The 21,106-nt window shown below is 34.0% G+C and overlaps 1 protein-coding gene and 1 pseudogene across 2 annotated transcripts; one reads left to right on the plus strand and one right to left on the minus strand.

Annotated features, from left to right (window-relative positions):
* Nucleotides 1-10,316: 10,316 nt before the first annotated feature.
* LOC134477507 (olfactory receptor 10K1-like) lies at nucleotides 10,317-10,835 on the plus strand (annotated as a pseudogene).
* Nucleotides 10,836-17,389: 6,554 nt separating this feature from the next.
* LOC100734954 (olfactory receptor 5P76-like) lies at nucleotides 17,390-19,664 on the minus strand. 2 transcript variants are annotated; one of them, XM_013144172.1, is made up of 2 exons: nucleotides 18,746-19,658; nucleotides 17,390-17,418 (listed from the first exon to the last, which is right to left on the minus strand). In XM_013144172.1, exons 1-2 carry the CDS (start codon nucleotides 19,656-19,658, stop codon nucleotides 17,390-17,392), a joined length of 942 nt encoding a protein of 313 aa, XP_012999626.1. The 2 variants fall into 2 exon arrangements, with proteins under 2 accessions (XP_012999626.1, XP_003462481.2); XM_003462433.4 differs by lacking the exon at nucleotides 17,390-17,418 and having other exon boundaries at nucleotides 18,726-19,664.
* Nucleotides 19,665-21,106: the final 1,442 nt, after the last annotated feature.

The raw sequence follows: 21,106 nt of genomic DNA on the forward strand, positions 1-21,106 counted from the left end.
ATCTTGATTTTTCTTTGTCTCCCAATCACCTCTCCTTCCTTCAACCTCTCTTTCCCTCTTTACTTACAGTTGGTTTTCATTTTATCATTCTTTCACTGTTGCTTTCAATTTTCCTTTCTTCCCCTCACCTCCAGTTCCTCTTCCCTCTTGAAAAATTTCTTTCTGTTTCACAAGTATGTATTGTACATTTTGGGCCTCATTTACTCCTTCAGTTTTCTATGTCAGAGGGACAATGTGCTGCCTTTCATGTGTCTGATGCATTTCACTAAAGAATTTGATCTCAAGGTCCATCCATTTAGCTATAAATGTCTCAAGTTTATCACTCTTTATGGTTGAGTGGTATTCCATTATATTAAAAAATCATTTTATCCATGCCTTTGTTGATGGACACATGCATTATTCGCAAGATTTAGTTATTACAAACTGTGCTACTATGAAAATGGGCACACATATATTGCTGTGATATGATGACTTTAATTCTTCTAACCAAATAGCTGGGTCAAATTGGACCCCTAATTCTAGGTTTTTGAGGAATCTCCACACCTATTTCCACAGTGGTGACATCAATGTACACTCCCCCCAAAAATTAACAAATGTTTCTTTTTTCCTATAACCCCTCCAGCATTTCTTATTGGTTGATATCTTAATGATAGCCCTTCTTTCCTGAGTGAAACGGAATCTCAGTGTGGTTTTTATTTTCATCTCTTGAATCACCAATGATAGTGAACATTTTTCATATTTGCTGTTTGTAATTCTTCTAGAAGTGTCAACTCAAAATGCCCATTTTTACACTGTGTCTTTAAATTTGGGGGTATCTGATTTCTTGCAATTTTATATATGTTTAGTTTTTAGTCCTTTGTCTTGAGGAGTAATAGCTAATTTTTTCCACTGTCAGTTTTTTAATTTTAGCTTTGTTGCTGATTTCTTTTGCTGTGCAAACATTTTTGATATGGTGAGATCCAGTTGCTGATTCTTTGTAATTTTTCTCTTGCCATTGGAATTTTGTTCATCAAAACTTTGCCTACTGCTATATCTTCAAGAGTTCTACCTACTCTCCCAGCAGATTTAGTGCTCCTATTTTAATGTTCAAATCTGTGATTCATCTCATTCTTAATTTAGAGCATGGTGATAGACATGGGTCTAGTTTTAATCTTTGATATATAGAAAGTCAGGTTTTCCAGCACCATTTATTAAAGAGACTATCTTTCTTCCAGTGAATGTGTTTGGCTCCTTGGTCAAAGATAAGGTGTCTGAGTGTGTTTGGAATTGTTTCTGCATCTTCTAATCTGTTCCACTGATCCTCATATCGATTTATTTTTGCCAGTCCATGTTGAATTTATCACAGTAGCTTTGTAGCATTATTTCAATTCAGGGATCATGATGCCCCTGCCTTGCCTTTGTTTCCCAGGATTGCCTTTGCTATTCTAGGTCTCTTCTGGTTCCAAATGAATTTTAGGCATGTTTTCTCCCCTTCTGTGAGGTATGTTAATGGCATTTTGATTAGGATTGCATTGTCTATATAACAATTTTGAGAGTATGGATGTTTTCACTTTGTAGCTTACTCCTACCCATGAACAAGGGATATCTTTCCATTTTCTGGTATTCTATTCGATCTGTTTCAGAATACTACAATTTTCAATGTATAGCTATTCTACTTCTTTTGCTAGCTTGATTCATAAATACTTCATTTTTCTTTCATGCTACTTAAAATGTGTGGGTTTCCTGATTTTTATCTCAGTGAATGTGTTATTTCTGTACAGAGATAACATTAATTTTTGAGGGTTGATTTTGTATTTTGTATCCAGCTACACAACTGAATGTGGTTACTAAATCTCCAAGACTTGTCGAATTTTTGGAATCTTCTATGTAAAGTATTATGTCTTCTGCAATTAATGGTAATTTAATTTTTTTTCTTTCTTATCTGTTTTATTTTATTTCTTTTCCTTGTCTAATTGCTCTGGCTAATGTTTTCAAAACTGTATTGAGTTGGAGTGGTGATACTGGACATCTTTGCCTTGTTCCAGATTTTAGAGTGAAGGTTTTCAGTTTTTGTCCATTTAGAATAAGATTGGCTGGGGCCTGGGGATTTAGCTCAGTGGCATAAGCACCTGCCTTGCAAGTGTGCGGTTGTGAGTTTGATCCCTGGTATCGATTAAAAAAAAAAAAGAAAGAGACAAAGAAAAAATGTTAGAATAATGTTGGCTGATGTTTTGTTATAGGTGGCCTTTATGAGATTGAGGTAGATATGATCTAGTCTGAGTTTCTGTAGGGATTTTTTTTATCATGATCATGGACTTTACCAAATGCTTTTTCTGCATTTGATCATGTGATTTTTGTTTTTGGCTCCGTTGATGTGGTGTATTACATTTATTGATTTGCATATATTAAACCATCCCCATATTCATGGAATAAATCCCACTTGCCCATAGTGTATAATCTTCTTGATATTTGCTGTATTCTATTTGACAGTATTTTATTGAGAATCTTTGCATCAATGTTAATTAGTGAGATTGGTGCATAGTTTTTTTTTTTGGTTGGGTCTTTCTCTGGTTTTGGTATTGGAGTGATACTTGCCTCCAGGAATGAATTAGGGAGGATTCCTTCTCTTTCACAATTGTGTTGTTTCTTTGTTGGGTGTTCCCACAATTGATGTGCATATATTTATGATTATCATTTCTTCTTCTTGAATTTTTCCCCTTACAAGAGTGGAGGGATCATCTTTATCTCTGTTGATCATTCCTGTTTGAAGTTCACATTGTCTGCAAACAGGATAGCAATCCCTGCTTCTTTCTGGTTTCCCATTGCATGGAGTATTGTTTTCCAGCTTTTAAATTTCAGTCTTTGAGTTTTTATGCTTTAAATGTGTTTCTTCTATTCAGCATACTGTTGGATCTTATTTGTTGATCCATTCTGGCAGTCTGTTTCTTTTAATTGGTGAATTGAGGCCATTTGCATTGATGATAATAACTGATACGTATTGGCTAGCCTTTGTCATTTTATTTTCGTGCTCTTGGTTCCTTGCTTTTCTCCTGTGTTTAATTGGTTGCATTGGCTAGTGATTTTCTTTATGTTTCTGTTCTTGAAATTGTGGTCATTTTTATCTCCATCTAAAATATCTTAGTATTCTAAATTTCTGGAATTTGATTACTATATGTCTGGGTGTCAATTTATTTTGGTCATGGTTATATGGAGGTCTGAATTCCTCTTTTATCTGTATGTGGAATTCTCATTTATCATGAACAAATTTTGGACTTTGTCAAATGTTTTTTTGTGCAGCTATTGATAGGATCATGTTATTTTTGCTTTTGGCTCTGTTGATGTGGTGTATTACATTTATTGATTTGCATGTGTTAAACCATCTCTGCATTCCTGGAATAAATTCCACTTGTTCATAGTGTATAACCTTCTTGAAATTTGCTGCATTCTATTTGCCAGTATTTTATTGAGGATCTTTGCATCAATGTTCATTAGTGAGATTGATCTATAGTTCTCTTTTTGGTTAAGTCTATTTCTGCTTTTGGTATCAGAGTGATACCTGCCTCCAGGAATGAATTAGGAAGGATTGCTTCTGTTTCACAATTGTGTTATTTCTTAATTAATTTTTTATGTCCATTAAAACTTCTCTGATATAGTTAGGTGCTCCCAGACTTGATGCACATATATGTATGATTATTATTTCTTCCTCTTGAATTTTTCCCCTTACAAGTATGTAGGTACCATCTTTATCTATTTTGATCATTCTTGGTTTGAAATTCACATTGTCTGCAAACAGAATAGCTATCCCTGCTTTTTTCTGGTTTCCCATTGCATTGAGTATTGTTTTCCAGCTTTTAAATTTCAGTCTTTGAATTTTTCTGCTTTAAATATGTTTCTTCTATTCAGCATATTGTTGGATCTTATTTGTTGATCCATTCTACCAGTGTGTTTCTTTTAATTGGTGAACTGAGGCCATTTACATTGATGGTAATAATGTATTGGCTTATCTTTGTCATTTTATTTTCCTGCTCTTGGTTCCCTGCTTTTCTACTGTTTTAAACTGATTGCATTGGTTAGTGATTTTTTTCTGTTTCTGTACTTGAAATTGAGGTCATTTTTATCTCCATCTAAAATATCTTTCAGTAACCCAAACAATGTTGGTTTGGTGGTCATGGATTTCTTCAATTGTTGTTTGTCGTGGAAGAATCTTATTTCTCCAATAATTTTCAAAGATATGTTACTGGGTACATCAATCTGGGTTTGAAGTTGTTTTCTTTCAAGACTTGAAATACCTTAGTCTCTCCTTGAGTTGAGGGTTTGTTTTGAGAAGTTGATCTTGATTCTAGTGGACTTTTCTTGATAGGTGATCAATTTCTTTTCTCTAAAAGCTTACAGTATTCTAAATTTCTGGAATTTTGATTACTATATGTCTGTGTGTCAATTTATTTTGGTCATGGTTATATTTATTTTCCTCCTTTATCTGTATGTCAAATTCTTATTTATCTGTGCCCATGCTGGTGAAATTTTCTGCTATTACTTCTGCAAATAATCTTTTTATGTCATTTCTGTTGTTTCCTGCTTATTCAATGACACCTATTAATAATGTATTGTTTTTCTTTGCACCATTTGTGCAGCTGTTCAATTGTTATTTCTTGATCCCTTGTTATTTTCTAGAGATTTTTTTTTTGTGATCACTAGCTCTAATCTTGTCTTCAGGGTCTGAAAGTCTATATTCAATTTCATTCAAATGATTCTTCTAGCTTCAATGGCATTTTTAACTTTCTCAATATCTGTTTGATTCTGTTTCTTGCAACCTATTTCTCTCCTATAATGTTCGTTCAAGATTTTCATCACTTTTCTATGCTCCTATTTTTAAAAATCTATGTCTATTCTATATTTGCTGAGCAATTCTTTCATTATGGTTGTCATGTTTTTTTTACTTAGAAGGTATTTCTGCTTATCCTGTACAGTCTCATCTTTGTTTCTTTAAATGTCTGTGTCTAAATTTTTCTTAAAATGTCAGTGCTTCAATTCAGAAATTTAAGGTTTGTGTCTTCCATTTTCACCTTTTTCAGTGTCTCCTGTAATTGCTGTGGGTAGGCTAGAAGTCTGAGACTTTCTACATGTTGTCATTTTCTATTTCAAAAATTATTTACTTTTGTTTTCTGTGTTATTCCTTATAAGTTTTGTTAGTGTGTAGATATATCACTAGTATCAGGCCTTCCTAGAAAGACTTTGCTCCTTAGAGATGTGTTCCATGTGTAGGAGTGTCTTGGTTTGTGTCTGTCCCAAGATCCTACCTTCTCAATTAATTAAGAGTGTGATGTTGGTATCTGTTTGGCTCAGTCCCTAGTCCTCCAGTGTTGTAAGGTTACTATCCAAGAGCAACCTAATACTGTTCCAGAAGTGACAAATCTGATTACAACCGAGATGACATCCTAGCTAAAGTAGTATAATCAGCAATAACAAAAGAATCAAGCATAATTTATGTAAAAAGCATTTCTCCTTGGTAGAGAAATTTACCCGGTGGTGGGGAAATTTAAGAAGTATAGTGGATAAAAGAAAGATAATTGAAATGGAGGTAGAAGCAAGGCTGAAGGACCAAGGATGTCCCTGCATGGTTTGGGAAACTAGAGAAGAGGGAAGAAAAGTAAGAATGAAGGAATAAGCAAGGAATTTTCTCAGCTTCCTTCCTGGTTTTAGGGATGGTATTAGTTTTCTATGATTACATTTCTCCCCAGCTGTTTAGAAAACAAAGAGAGAGAAACAAAGGTAAGATAAAATAAATGAAAAAAGGAAAAGAAAAAGAAATACAAAAACAAAAATAAAATAAAGAAGAGAAGAAAAGAAAAAGGGCAGCCCCACCCACCTGCTTCTATTCCAACTGCCTTCCCAAAAATTGTTCTGGTTCATCTAACTTACTAACTCTTACTGCTAATGTTGTTTCAGACTTTTCCACCCCACCTGTTGATACTTTGTGTCCTAGTAGGGACTCAATTATGTGATTCACATTTCCCTGATCATCTAGCTACTCCAGTGCAAGGAGAGGAGCCAGTCACTTGAATTCCTTTTTCTGGGGCTATTTTTAGATCTGGAATGCCTCTTGCAATGTTTTTGTATGGTTTTTGTATTATGATACATAGGGTCCTAAAATGAGTTGAAATTATCAATTTCTTATTTGTTGGAGAATCTCATGAAGAATTTGTATTTAATCTCTTTTAAGTGTTGTATAATTTAGCAGTGAAGCCACTTAAGCATATTTTTAAAATTAATTTTTACTATTAAATCAGACTGATTATTTGTTATAATTCAACCCAGTTATCTATTGCTGTTTGACTTTTTTGTGGGAATGGTAGGCTAAGATTTTATACTTTTTATCTAAATTATATAACATTTTGTCATATAGTTGTTCACAGTAAGTTTTATAATCATTTTTATTTCTGTTGTATGGTGGAAATATCACCTATTTCATATTTGATTCTAGCTCTTTCTTTTCTTTGTCTTGATCTAGTTACATGCCTGTCAATTTTGATGGTATTTCAATTATCCACCTTTTGGTTTCACTGATTTTTGCTATTGTCTTTCAAAGCTCTGTTACATTAATTTTCACTCTAATAGTAGTTTTATTTTTAATACCTAAAATCTGGAAACAGCTCAGGTTTTAATTGGTAGAAGAAAGGTTAATCAAACTGGCATACCCTCACAATGGAATGCTTTTAGATAATAAAGGGAAAATATTGACATAATCAACAAGATACATTTTAAAAACATTTTGCTGACTAAAGAATCTTTCAAAAATGAGAACATACAGTATGACTCCATGTATACAAAATTCTTGAACCTAAACAACTAAACAGTTTTAAAAAAAGAATCAGTACAGTGTGTGTCTCTGATGGTAGGAGCCAAGACTGAATGGAGGGGGGTGTGGGAGATATTCCTGAGATAGTATGAAGATTCTTTATGAAGGGATACTCCAACCCCACAGGTTTATGCAGTTACCAACACACACTACTCGTACACTGCAGATTAGCACATTTAACATCATAAATTTGCGTTAAAATAAGATAAAATGATGTGTGAATGATTATTAAGAGATATATACTAAAGTAAATTCTGTAAAATATTAATGGGTAGCATAATGGATTTTTCCACAGTGGTGACAGCAGTATTGACAGTCTCACATATTTTTTTCCATGACTTTGCAACTATATATCATCAAAACCTGAAAGGAATTTCCCACTTTGAGATTTCAGGAAGTGCTTTAAACCTGCCTAAATAAGTATGCATTGCACAAAGGAGGACATAATAAAGGAAGCAATATCCACTTAACTCTTTGTCAAATAAAAAAAGCTGAATCTCCATTGCTGGTCTCAGAAAACAGGCAGCATCAACAACCAGAAATGAGAGTGATCAGGACATTGGGTCCTTATATCACCCCTACTCAATCTCGGGTTTATGAATATATTACACTTCTTTAAAGACACTATGTTTTGGAATAGCATATTATCCAGAAGTACAAATTCAGAAAAATCAGGAAAATGGAAATCTAATTCTCAAAGAATAATTGTTGCAGCATTGTCTTGTGGTTTAAATTTTTCATTACAAAATATTGGAAACAAATTTCTGAGTGGCCATACAGCATTTGGAAATTTGGCTGCAGTGGGTTTTCTGCTAAGAATTTCACCTTCTCCCTCAAAATCTTTCTGTCTAATTTTCTAGGCACCAGCTTCAATTAGAAGCCCTTTTCTTATTTCTGTAAGCAGAGCCTAAGACCTGTGGGACCTGGCAAATTTTCAAAATAATGGGAATAATAATAAATAGGAAGTAAAATGTACCTGATGGAATATCTACACCCCAAATACATTTCAATAAGTTGAATTTCAATTACTTCATTTGTTTTTCAAATAAATAATAACACTTAATCCCAGTGCTATGTCAGGGTGCAAACTGTGTTTTGTGGACATCACAAAATATTGTAGGTCCACAGAGGATGATTTTCCTAGTGGAGAGGAAGAACCTCCATGGAATGTCAAGGGTGTAATGGTCTCACACGGCCATGGGACTCTCTTTGATTGTACATCAGACTCAACTCCACCCCAAAGGGAAAAATCTAGTGTATCATCATAAGACAATTCAATTACAGCATCAAAAAGGAAGTGAGTTGATGTCTGGTGTTCGGAGAGCAAATGAATTAAAAATATCCCTCACCAACATTACAGAATGGATAACAGAGAACTCTGCATTAATTGTGATTTCTACAGATATCTTTAACTTTTCTCATTTTAAAGAGATTTCCCTTTGGTATAAGGTAAAAGTTTTATATCTCTAGTTCCATGCATATTGTTCTATATCCACTAACTGACAAGTACTTGTAGGTGTTTACAGATAGTGAAAACACACTTAGATTCCTCAGGGCACTATTGGACCAGACATATGCTGCAATATTCTTTGTATTCCTGGCATAATTTGTGGACACGCAACAATGAAGGGGACTTTGAAAAATGCATAGTGAGAATTTCATCAAAAAGAAGACTGAAGAGAATTATGCCCCAAATTACTGATTTGGGAAGATGATGCACACACTATTGTGCACATTGCCAAAGCTGTGTGGTGAGGAGGCAAGTTTCCAAAGTACACATGAGAAAAAGCTATTTGTGAACCATGTAAAAACAGGAGCAGAACAAGTATTGAGCATATGTTATCTGTCTGGTCAGTATGTGTAGCACTTTAACATTAAGGAGAAAATATTTAGTTATAAGGCGAGAATAGTTATAAGCAGGAATAAATTGCTTTCATATGTATATGAAGTAGAGTGCTGATTTGTATTGGCCTCAATACATCTGTTCAGTTCTCTATCAGTGAAAAAATAGGCTCCTGTGTAATTTCAGGGCTAATAACAAGTATCACTTGGTGATTTAACTGTACAGAAAGATGCAAGGAGGAAGATTAATGCACAATCGTATATAGAAAGATGTGTACGTGTGGAGGTATGATCAAGAATACAGTGAATGTACAATTTTTAAAAAATTTATTACACTCTTGCTAGCATAAAACATACTTGTCCTATGTTTCTTTCCACTTTCTGAAGTGACCCTGAGGAAGAGCCAGAAGTTGCCAGTTGCCAGTTACAGTGCGTAAAGGATATACTTGAGGACACACCACAGCATTTTCTTCAGCACTTCCTTTCTGTTGGACAGTGCCTGGCAGCAGGATTACCTGAATTTTGTTCACACCTCACCATGAAAGAGGATGTTCAGTACTTCTTCATAAAGGCTGAAGAAGTTTGCGGTAAGTGTGTTCAAAGCGAGGGTGTAAGGCCACACATTGTGGCACATATCTGTAGTTTCACTGGGGAGGCTGAGGCAGAATGATTTTTATGACTTTGAGGCCAACCTGTGCTACAAAGTGAGTTCAAATTTAGCCTGAACTGCATAGTGAGACTCTATCTCAAAAAAACACATCAAAACAAAAAATTATGAGGGTGTATTTTGAGGAAAATTACTGCCCAATGTGTCTATTGCTATAATATATTTAAAAAATTTAAACATTCACCATATGTAATCAATAGGCCCAGTATATAGACATATAGAGAGACATGTGTGGGTATACCCACAATATATATGTAAATACATTTAAAATGATCCTTCAATTTTCATAGTTTCATGCATAATTTGCTGTTAATTTCACCATAAACCATTGTCTATAGGAGTTTTCAAGTGTTCCTCCTGTTTTGTCTTTGATTTTTAATATAACCAGTTTCATAATTGTGTGATAGTAACTTGTAAAACCAGGAAGTATTCCTTTGACAGAAAGAAGTAAAAAAATTACTCTCAGATAGATATATACATAATAGATACAGATATAATTATCAAACCTGGAAAGTCATTTACAATTGAAAATTTCATAAAAATCACGAGCTTCTAATGTTTGTAAAATTTATACCTTTTATACAGTTGCAATTCAGTAAGACATGTCCTTTCCATAGGATTAAAATAATCAATAACTTCCAAACACTAAAAAATGTGAATCAAAGTTTTATTATGATATTGTTGGGAAAAATTAGAGTAGTTTTCTATACTTGGTGGTTTTCTGAAGACTCAGTATTAGGTAAGTATCATTTTTCTAGCAATGATAAAAGCAATTTGCTTTATAGGCAGGGATTAGTTGTAGTTGCTAGATGAGCCATCCAGGTCAAGGCAGTGGAGAATGGAGTTCCAGGTTGGCCATACATTTGATTGACCTTGGCAGGTAGGCTGGTTAACCGTGTCTTTACTTCTTTTATGGTGAGGGACCAATAATCTCTGCAACATGGGTAACACTATGAAACAGCTTAAAATATCATGATGGCCTCTGTTGTGGTTGGATTCCTAGTTTCTCTGTGCATTGTCTGCAGAGTATTCAATTCTGTTTTTGTGACTCTAGCACCATCCGGCACTTTTTTTGTGATATTGCACCTGTAGTCTCACTTGCTTGTAATTACACATTTTTTTTTTTTCAGAAAATGGTTCTGCTTGCATTCACTGCCTTTGTATTAGTGGGCAGCTTTGCTTTTAGTGATGATTTCCTACGTCTTCATTTTGTCCATAGTTGTGAAGATGCCTTCTGCAAAAGGGAGGTATAAGGCCTTCTCAACTTGCTCTTCTCACTTCATCGTGGTCTCCATCCACTAGGGATTCACGTGCTTTGTCTATTTGAGGCCCAAGAATAGTGGCAGTGACTCCTTCAGTGAAGATACACTGATGGCTGTGGCCCCTCTGGTATTGACCCCTCTGCTGAACTCCATTGTTTATAGTCTCAGGAACAAAGAAATGCAAGTAGCTCTGAGGAAAGAACTAGGCAGTATAATTGTAAATAAATGAGCCTCAAATATTTAATGTGTGTGAAAAAAAATCCTTCCAATAAATGTCTTTACTTAGAATTCGAAGCAATTCAAGTGTTGTCTAATTGCCTCATGTATCCTAGTCTTCTTATTTTCCTAATGCATAACAGAAAAACAGACAGTATGGGAATTTGAAATGTTATGACACAATTATATATATACAAACATGTGGAAAGAAACACACAATAATATAAATGTAGTAAGCATATCAAACCAAATATAAAACATCCTAGTGTCAGAACATTTGTTCCCTTTGTTGAAGGAAAAAGGAGAGAAAAAAAGCATGTGAATAAGTGAAAGTGAAAGAGGGAGAAAAGAATGGAGAGAAAAAGAAGAAATGTAGAGTGGGAGATTAGTGTAATCAAGGTGAATTTAGACTTGATATGAAGGAATAAGTGTAATACTGAGAAACACTTAAGAATTTTAATAGAAGATTTTTTCCAAATCTACTCAAACAAATATGAAAACAAGATTAGACAACATATTTTTAGAAAAAAATGAACTGTCAAAGCGATCTCAAAAGAAATGCACATTTTATCACACAAGATTCTAAAGAAGTTATCTTAAAATCTGAAAAAATTTATTCTTTCCATTACAAAACAAAGGATTAGATTACATGTTCTCATAATTGACTTCAGTTAATTATGTTTAGTTTCAGTTTATACTCACTGGGTCTCCAAATATTATTATAGTGTACTTAAACTGAGTTATAGAATGGACAATTGTAATTATTATACCCACATAGATAGAAGGTGCTGTATGCAACTCCATTCTGTTCAAGGACACAATAATGAGGTTTCCAAGTGGTTTATGTAAGAAATTGAGTCCTGCAAAGAGGACTAAACATTTTAAGGATCCATTGTTTAATGGTTTGCCCACCGTGAGTGATGCTACCAAGTCTAAGGCAGACCCAAGGGACTGACTTGGGAAAAATTTGGTGGCAAAGTTTAGTAAGTGAAGAAAAGAATTTGGCTAGTCAGCAAATGACTCCAGGGCAAAGGCATACTGCTTCATAGCCGGGTAATATCAGTATCAGGGTTGGGAATGTTTTGTCCTGAAGATGATAAATAATTTATTTAGAAATGTGGCAAAGAGCTAAGACATGTTCAACACTGTGTGCTAGTTTTGGTGGAATTCCAGAAAAAGAAAGCTTCTCTTTAAGACTTGAGAAGCTGATATGCTTTGCTCAGAAAACCAGGTCAATTAAGATAAAGAGAAAAGTTGAAGTGTGATGGAGAGGGATGATTCCAGAATTAAAGTAGAACATCTTGGGGGGAAAAGCCAGCAAGGAGATGAAGCATCATGTTGCCACGGATTGAAAGAGGTAAGAAGAATATCTGAGGGGCCAAATGTGTTTACTGATGGCATCAGAGCCTAGGGGACCTGCAGATCACATTTTGTGAATACCAAATTGTAATATGATGTGATTTTTCTGACCACATTTACATACTTTTAAGCGCCAATTGCTAAGTATTAAGTAAAGTCTTGATTTCCCTACACAATATTTTCAACTATTTTACTTAATTGATTATTTTAATGCTTAATTTTGAAATCCAAGGTGTTTTTTTGTGGTATCTGCAGCATGATCTAGTTCTCAACATTCTAAGTAATCAAAGCCATGGGGAAATGAGTCTCCTTGTAACACTCTTGTTTTCCTTACCTATTTTATATATGAAAGCATTTCATACTGATTTGGGAGGAAAATATCATTCATGTAATTAAAATATATTTGACATTGAAATAAAAGTTTCATTTATTATACCATTGTGCAAATTTGCAGTAAATTTTGGAAACATGTCTTAAAATCAATTAAAAAAATGAACAGAATATAAGTGTAGACAACCATTCTTTATAATTTATACCCCTAAATTTCTGTAATATTAGAAATATTATTCTATTCTTTACCATGTCCAAAATACTGAAGTCCAAGATTTACCTTGAAGAAAACTGTAAATTTTACTTCTGAAACAGTGTGAAGATGACAGGTGGTCTCCAAGAACAAGGGTCGGAATCACTGGGATACACTGGAGATCAGCATTGGAGATGGAAGACTTTCCTGGAGACTTCCCCAAACAGTAACTGAAATGGAAAAATTATATTGGTTTTCTGGGTAGATAATTTATATTCAAGTGTTAGAGTCCAGAAATAACCACTGTTAAATATTTTCATGCTCAAAATCAGATTTTGTGTTTTCTCTTGAATGACATAGTAATCACAATTCACATCTTCATGGGCAGTGAAGCTGTCTTTCAAAGGCTTTTTCCTGTATGCAGACTCTCTTTTCATGGAAGAGAGTGCTCACATTTCCTTATGCTCACCGTGCGCTGATGCCTCAGACTAGCAAGATAGGAAAGAAGGACAGACTGCAATGAAGAGGAAGGAAATAAGAAAAGATGAAAGAGGAAATGAGGGAGGAAAGAAGGAAAGAGGGAATAAGGAAAGGAGCCAAGGAAGGAGAGAAAATAAATACGAAAAAGAAAAATAATGTACAAAGATCACCTTTTCCAAGCTCTGTGTTTTAAATTTTATATTTAGAACTTTACCCTATTTTGAGGAGAAGTTAAGTGTCCAACTTCATTTGTTTTCATGTGTATATTGACTTGAACCAGTACATTGGTTTCAGCATCTTTTATTAAATATTAGGACCATATGGCAGTATAGACTGGAGCAGCTGGTGTGGAAATCAGTATGGAGATTCTTCAACAAGCTAGGATTGGAAGTTCCATTCAATCCAGCTAGTGCCCTCCTGGGCATTTTCCCAGAAAAATTAAAAAGATCATATCACAGTGATCTATGTGTTTATAGTAGCACAATTTGTAATAGTTAAATCTTGGAAATAACCAAATGCCCATTAACTGCAGAGTGGATGAAAAAGATGTGATATTTTTATACAAAAGGATAATCTTGAGGCTTTATAGGTAAATGGAGGCAACATATGACTATCCTCATAAGTGAAATAAATAAGACTCATATTGGTAAATATCACATTGCTTCTCTAGTGTAAAATGTAATAAAAAATGTGGGAGTAATAAGATCCAAGACGTATGATATTGTAAAACAGGAAGGGAAGGGAAGTGCTCTAAAGGACATAACTATATGTTTGTTTAAGTGTGTAAGATAGATAGCCATATTACTTTTTGTTGGATCATTGAACAGAACGGTTTGCACTGTCATTGTTTGATTGTCCACTTTTTGTGCTTTGAGTTTGTAACTTGAAAAACTACTTCTAAGATGACAATATGTAATTTATTAACTAGTGATTTCTTAGTGTTAATTTTTTTGAAATTCTGTTTTATTTCTACCCTTTTTTCTGTTTTGTTTTGTTCTTTAAATAAAAATAAATAAATGTTTACTTGGGTTAAATTAAAATATGCGTTAAATTACTGACTGTCAGTTCTTGCTCATTGGTTTCCATGTCTGTCCATGGCCAAAACATTCCTGAACTATTGCTTTGCAGTAAGCTTTGAAAATGAAAATTAAAAGTCCTTCAAAATTTAACTTCTCTTGCAATTGCAAAATATTGTAAATATTCTGGATTTCTTGCAATTCTTTATGAATTTAAAAGCAATCAGTTCACTTCTATAAGGAAAATAACTGGAACACTGATACATACTGTGTTGAATATTCATCAGTTTAGTATGTGTTGCCATTGTAAAATGCTAAGTCTTCTGATTTATATTCAGTGGGTATTTTTCCATTTACTTAGGCATTCTTTCCATTTTATAAAGATACATCAATATTTTCAGTGTATATGCTTTGGGTACTTATACTAAATTTACTCCTCGGTTTTCTAGTTTTTTATTTTACAGCATATTTTTCCTTAATTTCATTTTTACATTTTGCATTGCCACTATATTTTTAAAAAGAAAAAATTCCTTATTGTATTATATTGTATGTATTATATCATGCATTAAACTCATATCTTGAAAACTAATATTTTCCAAATTTCTTTCTTAATAGTTTTATTACTGGTGTATAGAATATTTATTGATTTTTATATGTTGACATTCTATTTTGCCACTTAGTCATATCTAAAAGTGTTCTACTAAAATGTTTAAGATTTTTTCAGTGAAGGATAGAATCATCTGAAAATAATCATAGCCTAACTTCTTCCTTTCCTATTAGTATTTAATTTCTTTTACCTGCTCTAATGCTCTAGATAAAATTTTAAGTAATATATTGAACAGAAGTCATAAGAGTAAACAGTTTCATATCATCTCTAATGTTAGGAGGAACACTTTCAGTTTTCTCCATTGAGAAAAATGTCGATGGTATTAGATTGGAATTGAATTAAATCTATATATGATTTTTCATGATAAAGGATGAACTTTTCTTAATAGCATGGCTCCACCCCTCCACACTGTATTCCTGTTAGAAATAAAACTGTTAGAAAGGTATTTGTGAGCTTGATCCCATTTATCCTTGTGTGTCTATTGTATTCCTGAAAGTAAGAATTCAAAGCCAACAGAATCAATAAGCAAGAGCAAAAATTTCATTCAACCATCCATTACATATTAAATTTATTTCATTGACTCACGTCAAATAAGTATTAAAGCTTACTTTATTCCAGAATTGTAAAAATTAAAGAGTAGGAAAACTTTAAGTTATTTGGCTGCCTATATGCAGCTTCCATGAACTTCACGTAGCTTCATTTAGTTTCAACTGGAGCTTCAAGAAGGCTTTTTAGTAGTCACACAACACATAGGTTGGAACCTGCATAAATGAGGTTGCCCAGGTGAACAGAGAAGTGCATGGCAGGAAGAGATAATTTAAGAGGGTCTTGAGGCAGCAAAGAATGTGGATATGGCTAAGGATTTAAAATAAGATGAAAGGATTTATTCCTACAGTGTGTATCCTGAGGGAATGAAGAAGAAATCATGAGTAGAGAGAAAACAAAGGCCACCTTCAAAACCTTCTAAGACATGACAAAAGTATTCTAAGAAGTTTGGAGGATTTAATGAAGGAAACATCTATTTAGAATTATGGCCATGGGTGTCACATAGAGAACTAAATGGAGAAAAAATAGAAGAATAAATGTGATTATAGGGTGTGTTTGTCTGTCTCACTTCAGGAAACAGAACAAATAGAATATATGTATGTATGTAGAATATACACAATCACTTCCATTTACCTCTCTAAATACATTAAAATATTTCCTGTTCATCTGTCTGTCTGTTTGTCTATCTATCTCTCTATCCAGCATCTATTTATCTATCATCTATCCAATAGAAATAGATTTTTGAAGGACATGTCTCACACAATAATTGTGGGAGAAAAGTCCAACATCCACAGAGCATGTGAACAGATTGAAAATACTGGCAAGAGTTGATACAGTTTAGAGTTTAAAACTGGTCTTCAGACAGAGTTTATTCCTCTTCAAAGGACATGAATCTTTTAAGGCTTTCAGTTAATTGGTTTAGACCTATCTACATTTTGGAAAATAATCTGCGTCATTCAATGTCTATTAATTTAAATATTGATTAGTATTTTTAAAATGCTATCAAAGCAACATCTGGACAGAGGCTGGGTCAAATAGTGCAGTATTAATGCCTAGTCGTGTTGACACATGAAATTAACCAACACGGGTAGCACTTGAACTAAATATAAGAAGGAACAGCCTGACGGAAAAGTGCTAACAGGGAAGATGGGAGAAGTAGCACACAAATACTGGGTTCAGAAACAATGAGTCAGTGATTGAATATAGGAGAGCAGAAGGAGAAGAGAAAGAAATATTCTTATGTTTTTCAAACAGTATAATGAATGATAGTGCCTCTCTCTGGAGAGAAACAGTTTGAGGAGTGATCTAGTCAGCAAATAAAAATAAATTAAGATACTCAGAGGTAAGAAAGTCTAACTTTCCTGAGCTTCTTAGCATGATGTTAGTCTGAAATTTGCCCATTCCATCCCTGAGTAGTTCAGGAACTCTGCTCTTTCGTAGAAAGAAGTCACCCACCACCTTAGATCTGACAAGAGGAAATTGCAGGTTGCTAGGAGAACCTCATCTTACTCTGTCTGTGCCTCCTACATTCAAGACTAGAATCAGAGGCCATGAGCACATACCACAACTTTATGATCCATAAGCCCATACCCAACAGGAAAACTTCTCCATTAATTTGATTGCGTGTTACAGTTTTTCATTTTACTCTCATAACATACTCAACTGATGACAATAATTATCATGCAGATTTCAAGACAAATTGTTACTGAAAATGGATATTATTTTAAAGATTTGGAAGTATAGAAACCTCAAATTGTAGCAGATAACTAGTTTTGAAAAATTCTTAATATAACTTAAATTTTACAAGGTTATTTATGTGAACTAATTTTTTAAATTATAAAATATCTGTATTAAATTTATTATGAATATGTGATTTATTATTTTTCCTAAAAATTCACCTCCTATATTTGTGAAAGTAATCTACAGTGACTAATCATAATCAACACATATAACTCAAACACAGACACTCAGTATTCTTTTTCTTATTGTATCTATGGGGTCTTCTTATTATAACAAGTTACACAAAACAACAAATGTCACCGAGAAAATATTTTCCTACCAAGTTCTCTCTTCAAAACCTCTTTAGTCTCCTTTTTCCTGAGACGGTAGATTAAATTATTTATTAGTACAATTGTATCTTCAGAGACCAAGAAGAAAAACCCCAAGAGACAGAAAATTAAACAAGGACCATGTTCAGGATCAAGACATGTTGAAAAATTTTTACCCTTATTCTAAGGTGTTTGGAGGAATTAATGAAGAAAGTATCCTTTTCAATGTATGGCTATGGTTGCATGGAGAATGAGTTAGAAAGGAAACAGAAGACAAAGTTTGGTTAGTGCTTACTTTTGTCTGTTTTCTTCAAGGAAACAGAACCAAGAGGATATGTGTGTATCCGCACTTAACACACATGTACATGTTCACTTCCATCTATTTCTCTACATACGTGCATACATTAGTCTATGTGACTATAGAAATGCAAATCAAGGAGAAAAAAATACTCTCTGTCTTCTGAATCAATAAAACTAAAGATTTTGCCTCTTACTGGAAGGAGATACTTTGAGGAAGAAATCATTTAGGGAAGACAAATAAATGTTCTAGTTGTCAGCAAACAGAGGCATCTTAAACTTCCCAGGGGAAAGACAGTCCAACATTTCCAAACTTCTTTAGTGTGCTGGCAGTCTGTCTACAAGTCAGTCAGATCCGGAATTTGCTCCATTAATTCCTTGAGTAACTGAGGAAATCTAGTCATTTCTACAAAGGAAGTCATGCTTTCTGTTCTGATAGCACAATTCACCAGTTAATGAGGGGAATCTCATCCTATTCTTTTTGGTAGACTCTTTATATCTAAGATTGGAATCAGAGGTCAAAAATGGATGACAATTTTGTAAGTCCACAAACTCATACCTAACAGGTAACTTTACTACAAGAAAAACATTTCATTAACTTCACTGTCTGTATTACTTTTTACTTTAGTCTCAAGTGGTGTTCAATAACTATGTCTGTCATGCAAATTTTAAGACAATGTGTCATTGAAAATGGACAATATCTTAAGGATATAGAAGTATAATAATCTCAATTTATAGCAAATAAAGGTGGTGTTCACGAACTCTAAATATAATTTAAAATAAATTGCTAAAGATAATTTATATAGAGGAATTTTTTCTTAATTATAGATTGCCATTACTAAAGTTAACTCATTATCAGAGTATGATTAATATTTGCCTAAATATCCAGCTTTTATAATTACTAAAATTCTCTGTATGGGGTAGTCAAAAAGAGCAGACATATTGCAACCAGCACCATTCCATTTGCTTTCTGGTTATATCTATGGAATATTCATATTATATAAAGTCCTACAAAAAAAAGATGTCACTAAGGAAATATTTTCCTACCAAGCTCTTTCTTCAAAGCCTCCTTGATTTCCTTGTTCCTGAGACTATAGATGAGAGGATTCAACATGGGAATCACTACCAAGTAGAACACAGACACCACCTTGTTCTGGTCGGTGGAGTAGGTGGACTTGGGCATCACATAAATGAAGGTAATGGTCCCATAGAACAGGGTGACTGCAGTGAGGTGGGAGGTGCAGGTGGAGAAAGCTTTGTGGCGGCCCTCAGCGGAGCGCATCTTCAGGATGGTGATGAGGATGTAGACGTAGGACACTGCTATGACAAACATTGTGACCAAAATGATAGACCCAGCTGAAAATGAGGGAATCACGGCAGGGATGCTGAAATCAGAACATGAGAGCTCAACTAAAGGAGCAAAGTCACAGAAAAAGTGATTGACCCGATTTGGTCCACAAAAGAGTAAAGAAAAGAAGGAAAAGGTAAAGGAGGAAGCATCAATAAAACTACCTATATAAGTCACTACAAGTAACTGGATGCAGACTCGCGTGGACATTTTGGTTGAGTAGAGCAGTGGGTTGCAGATTGCTACAAAGCGATCATAGGCCATAGCAGCCAGCAGGAAGCACTCAACTGTCCCAAAAAATGCACCTGAGCCAAGCTGGATACCACATCCAAGGTAGGAGACTGTGTTTTTTTCCACTAGGAAGTTTACGAGCATATTGGGTGTGACAGAAGAAGAATAGCCTATGTCTGCAAAAGCCAAGTGACTTAGAAAAAGGTACATGGGCTGGTGCAGCTGAGAAGAGAGTCTGACAAGAATGATTGTGCTGAGATTACCAGATACAGTCACCAGGTAGATGCACAGGATGGTCATGAAGAGGATGACTTGGAGGACTGGATCGTCTGTCAAACCCAACAAAATGAACTCGGCTACTGCAGTACGATTCAGCTCCATCAGCAAATTAACAAGATCGTATAGTTGCTGCCAACCAAACCTGAGATGGAAAGAGTACATGTAAAGGTTTTTAAATATGATGACTTCATTTTCATTAGTACATATGCGAAGGTTATTATAATAAAACACATATATCAATCAAGCCAAATTTGGAGTAAGAATTATATTTCATGTTCTTGAACTCTGAAGTCTATATATTGTGTATCTACATTTAAAATTTTTGATATTAGGAGAAACACCATCTATACTATTCTTTTCATATGGAATTCAGTCTTTTTACACTAGCTTCATGTTTAACTCAGCTCATTTCTTTTGTTGTTCATCTCTAAATTAAATTAAATGAAGATTACAATCAAGCTGAATATAATTGTAAAAGGGGAGATATTAGGCTAGTCATTCAGTTTTCGGACAGCTATTATATAAAAGCCAGTACCTAATTATGTGGCTTGCAATGTCTCAATTAAATAAGTTTTTTAAAAAAGAAGAAGTATAAATTTCTTGGTAGAACAAGGATGAACCAGAAATCAATTTAAAGGGAAGGCTAGGAATAAAGTTATTCATTGTAAATTTATTCAGTAATTTAATATTCTCAGTTGAAACATTATTTTAACAAGTAGTTTGAAATAGTGACTCAAGCATTATATAAATATTCTTAGTGAAATTAAAGAATGTTTATTCAAACACATCAAATCATTTCTTAAAGTAAGACTGTTCTTTGTGGAGTTGCATAAAGTTTCAAGCTGAAAACTTAATAAATTTACTAAAATTCACCCAGGTAGGGATCAGGTTTACTCTCAACTCTCAAGACTTTTGGTTTTACACGAATCCTTATCCAAAGTTTCTAATACCTCTGATGCTAGAGCATTCAGACCAGTAAACCCAGCTGGTGTTTCTAGATGTTTACAACAGCAAACAAAGCTAGTTAATTTATTGGAATTGTAGCCACACGCTAAGTTTAGATACTGCTTCCATGTGGGATTCTCATGTTATGGCTGGATAAATATGGATACTAATAAGCCGATTTACATCTTTCTATACATAGTAATTCCTCTGTGGAAACTTATATAATTGAGCTAAAGTTATTACCTGCTAACTGCTTGATTATAACGGGCTGATTTCTATGCAGCAACTTGTGAATATTGGTACAATTTCAAAAAATCAAGTCTTCTTAAAATGTTAAAGGGAAGTCAATACACCAGATTCATTGATGAAAACCAAAAAATCTTAGCTCTTAAAATAAAAATTCATTTATGTTACCATAAGTAATTCACAGTTTTTCTTATACAGCAGCTCTGTTATCTTTTTTATTGTTTGCCTTTGGGGATACATCTCTGAAGACTCTAGAGATTCAAATGTGGACTCAAATACACCAGGGACCATTGCCATAGTCCTTAGTGAACACTGAACGGTGAATTTCCCACAAATGCAACTAATCTTCAAGAATCCTG

The sequence above is a fragment of the Cavia porcellus genome, unplaced genomic scaffold, assembly GCF_034190915.1.
Source record: "Cavia porcellus strain 051 isolate PalLab524CR breed Dunkin Hartley unplaced genomic scaffold, mCavPor4.1 scaffold_9, whole genome shotgun sequence".
Classification (NCBI taxonomy): domain Eukaryota; kingdom Metazoa; phylum Chordata; class Mammalia; order Rodentia; family Caviidae; genus Cavia; species Cavia porcellus.

What these genes read in the sequence shown, in the direction of transcription:
- LOC100734954 (XM_013144172.1), bottom strand. Translation starts at nt 19,658, where the DNA reads ATGGAGCTGAATCGTACTGCAGTAGCCGAGTTCATTTTGTTGGGTTTG. An exon ending in GGCTTTGAAGAAAGAGCTTG is followed by an intron (nt 17,419 to 18,745) that starts GTAGGAAAATAT and finishes TTTTGAAGAGAG; the next exon opens with AACTTGGTAGGAAAATATTT.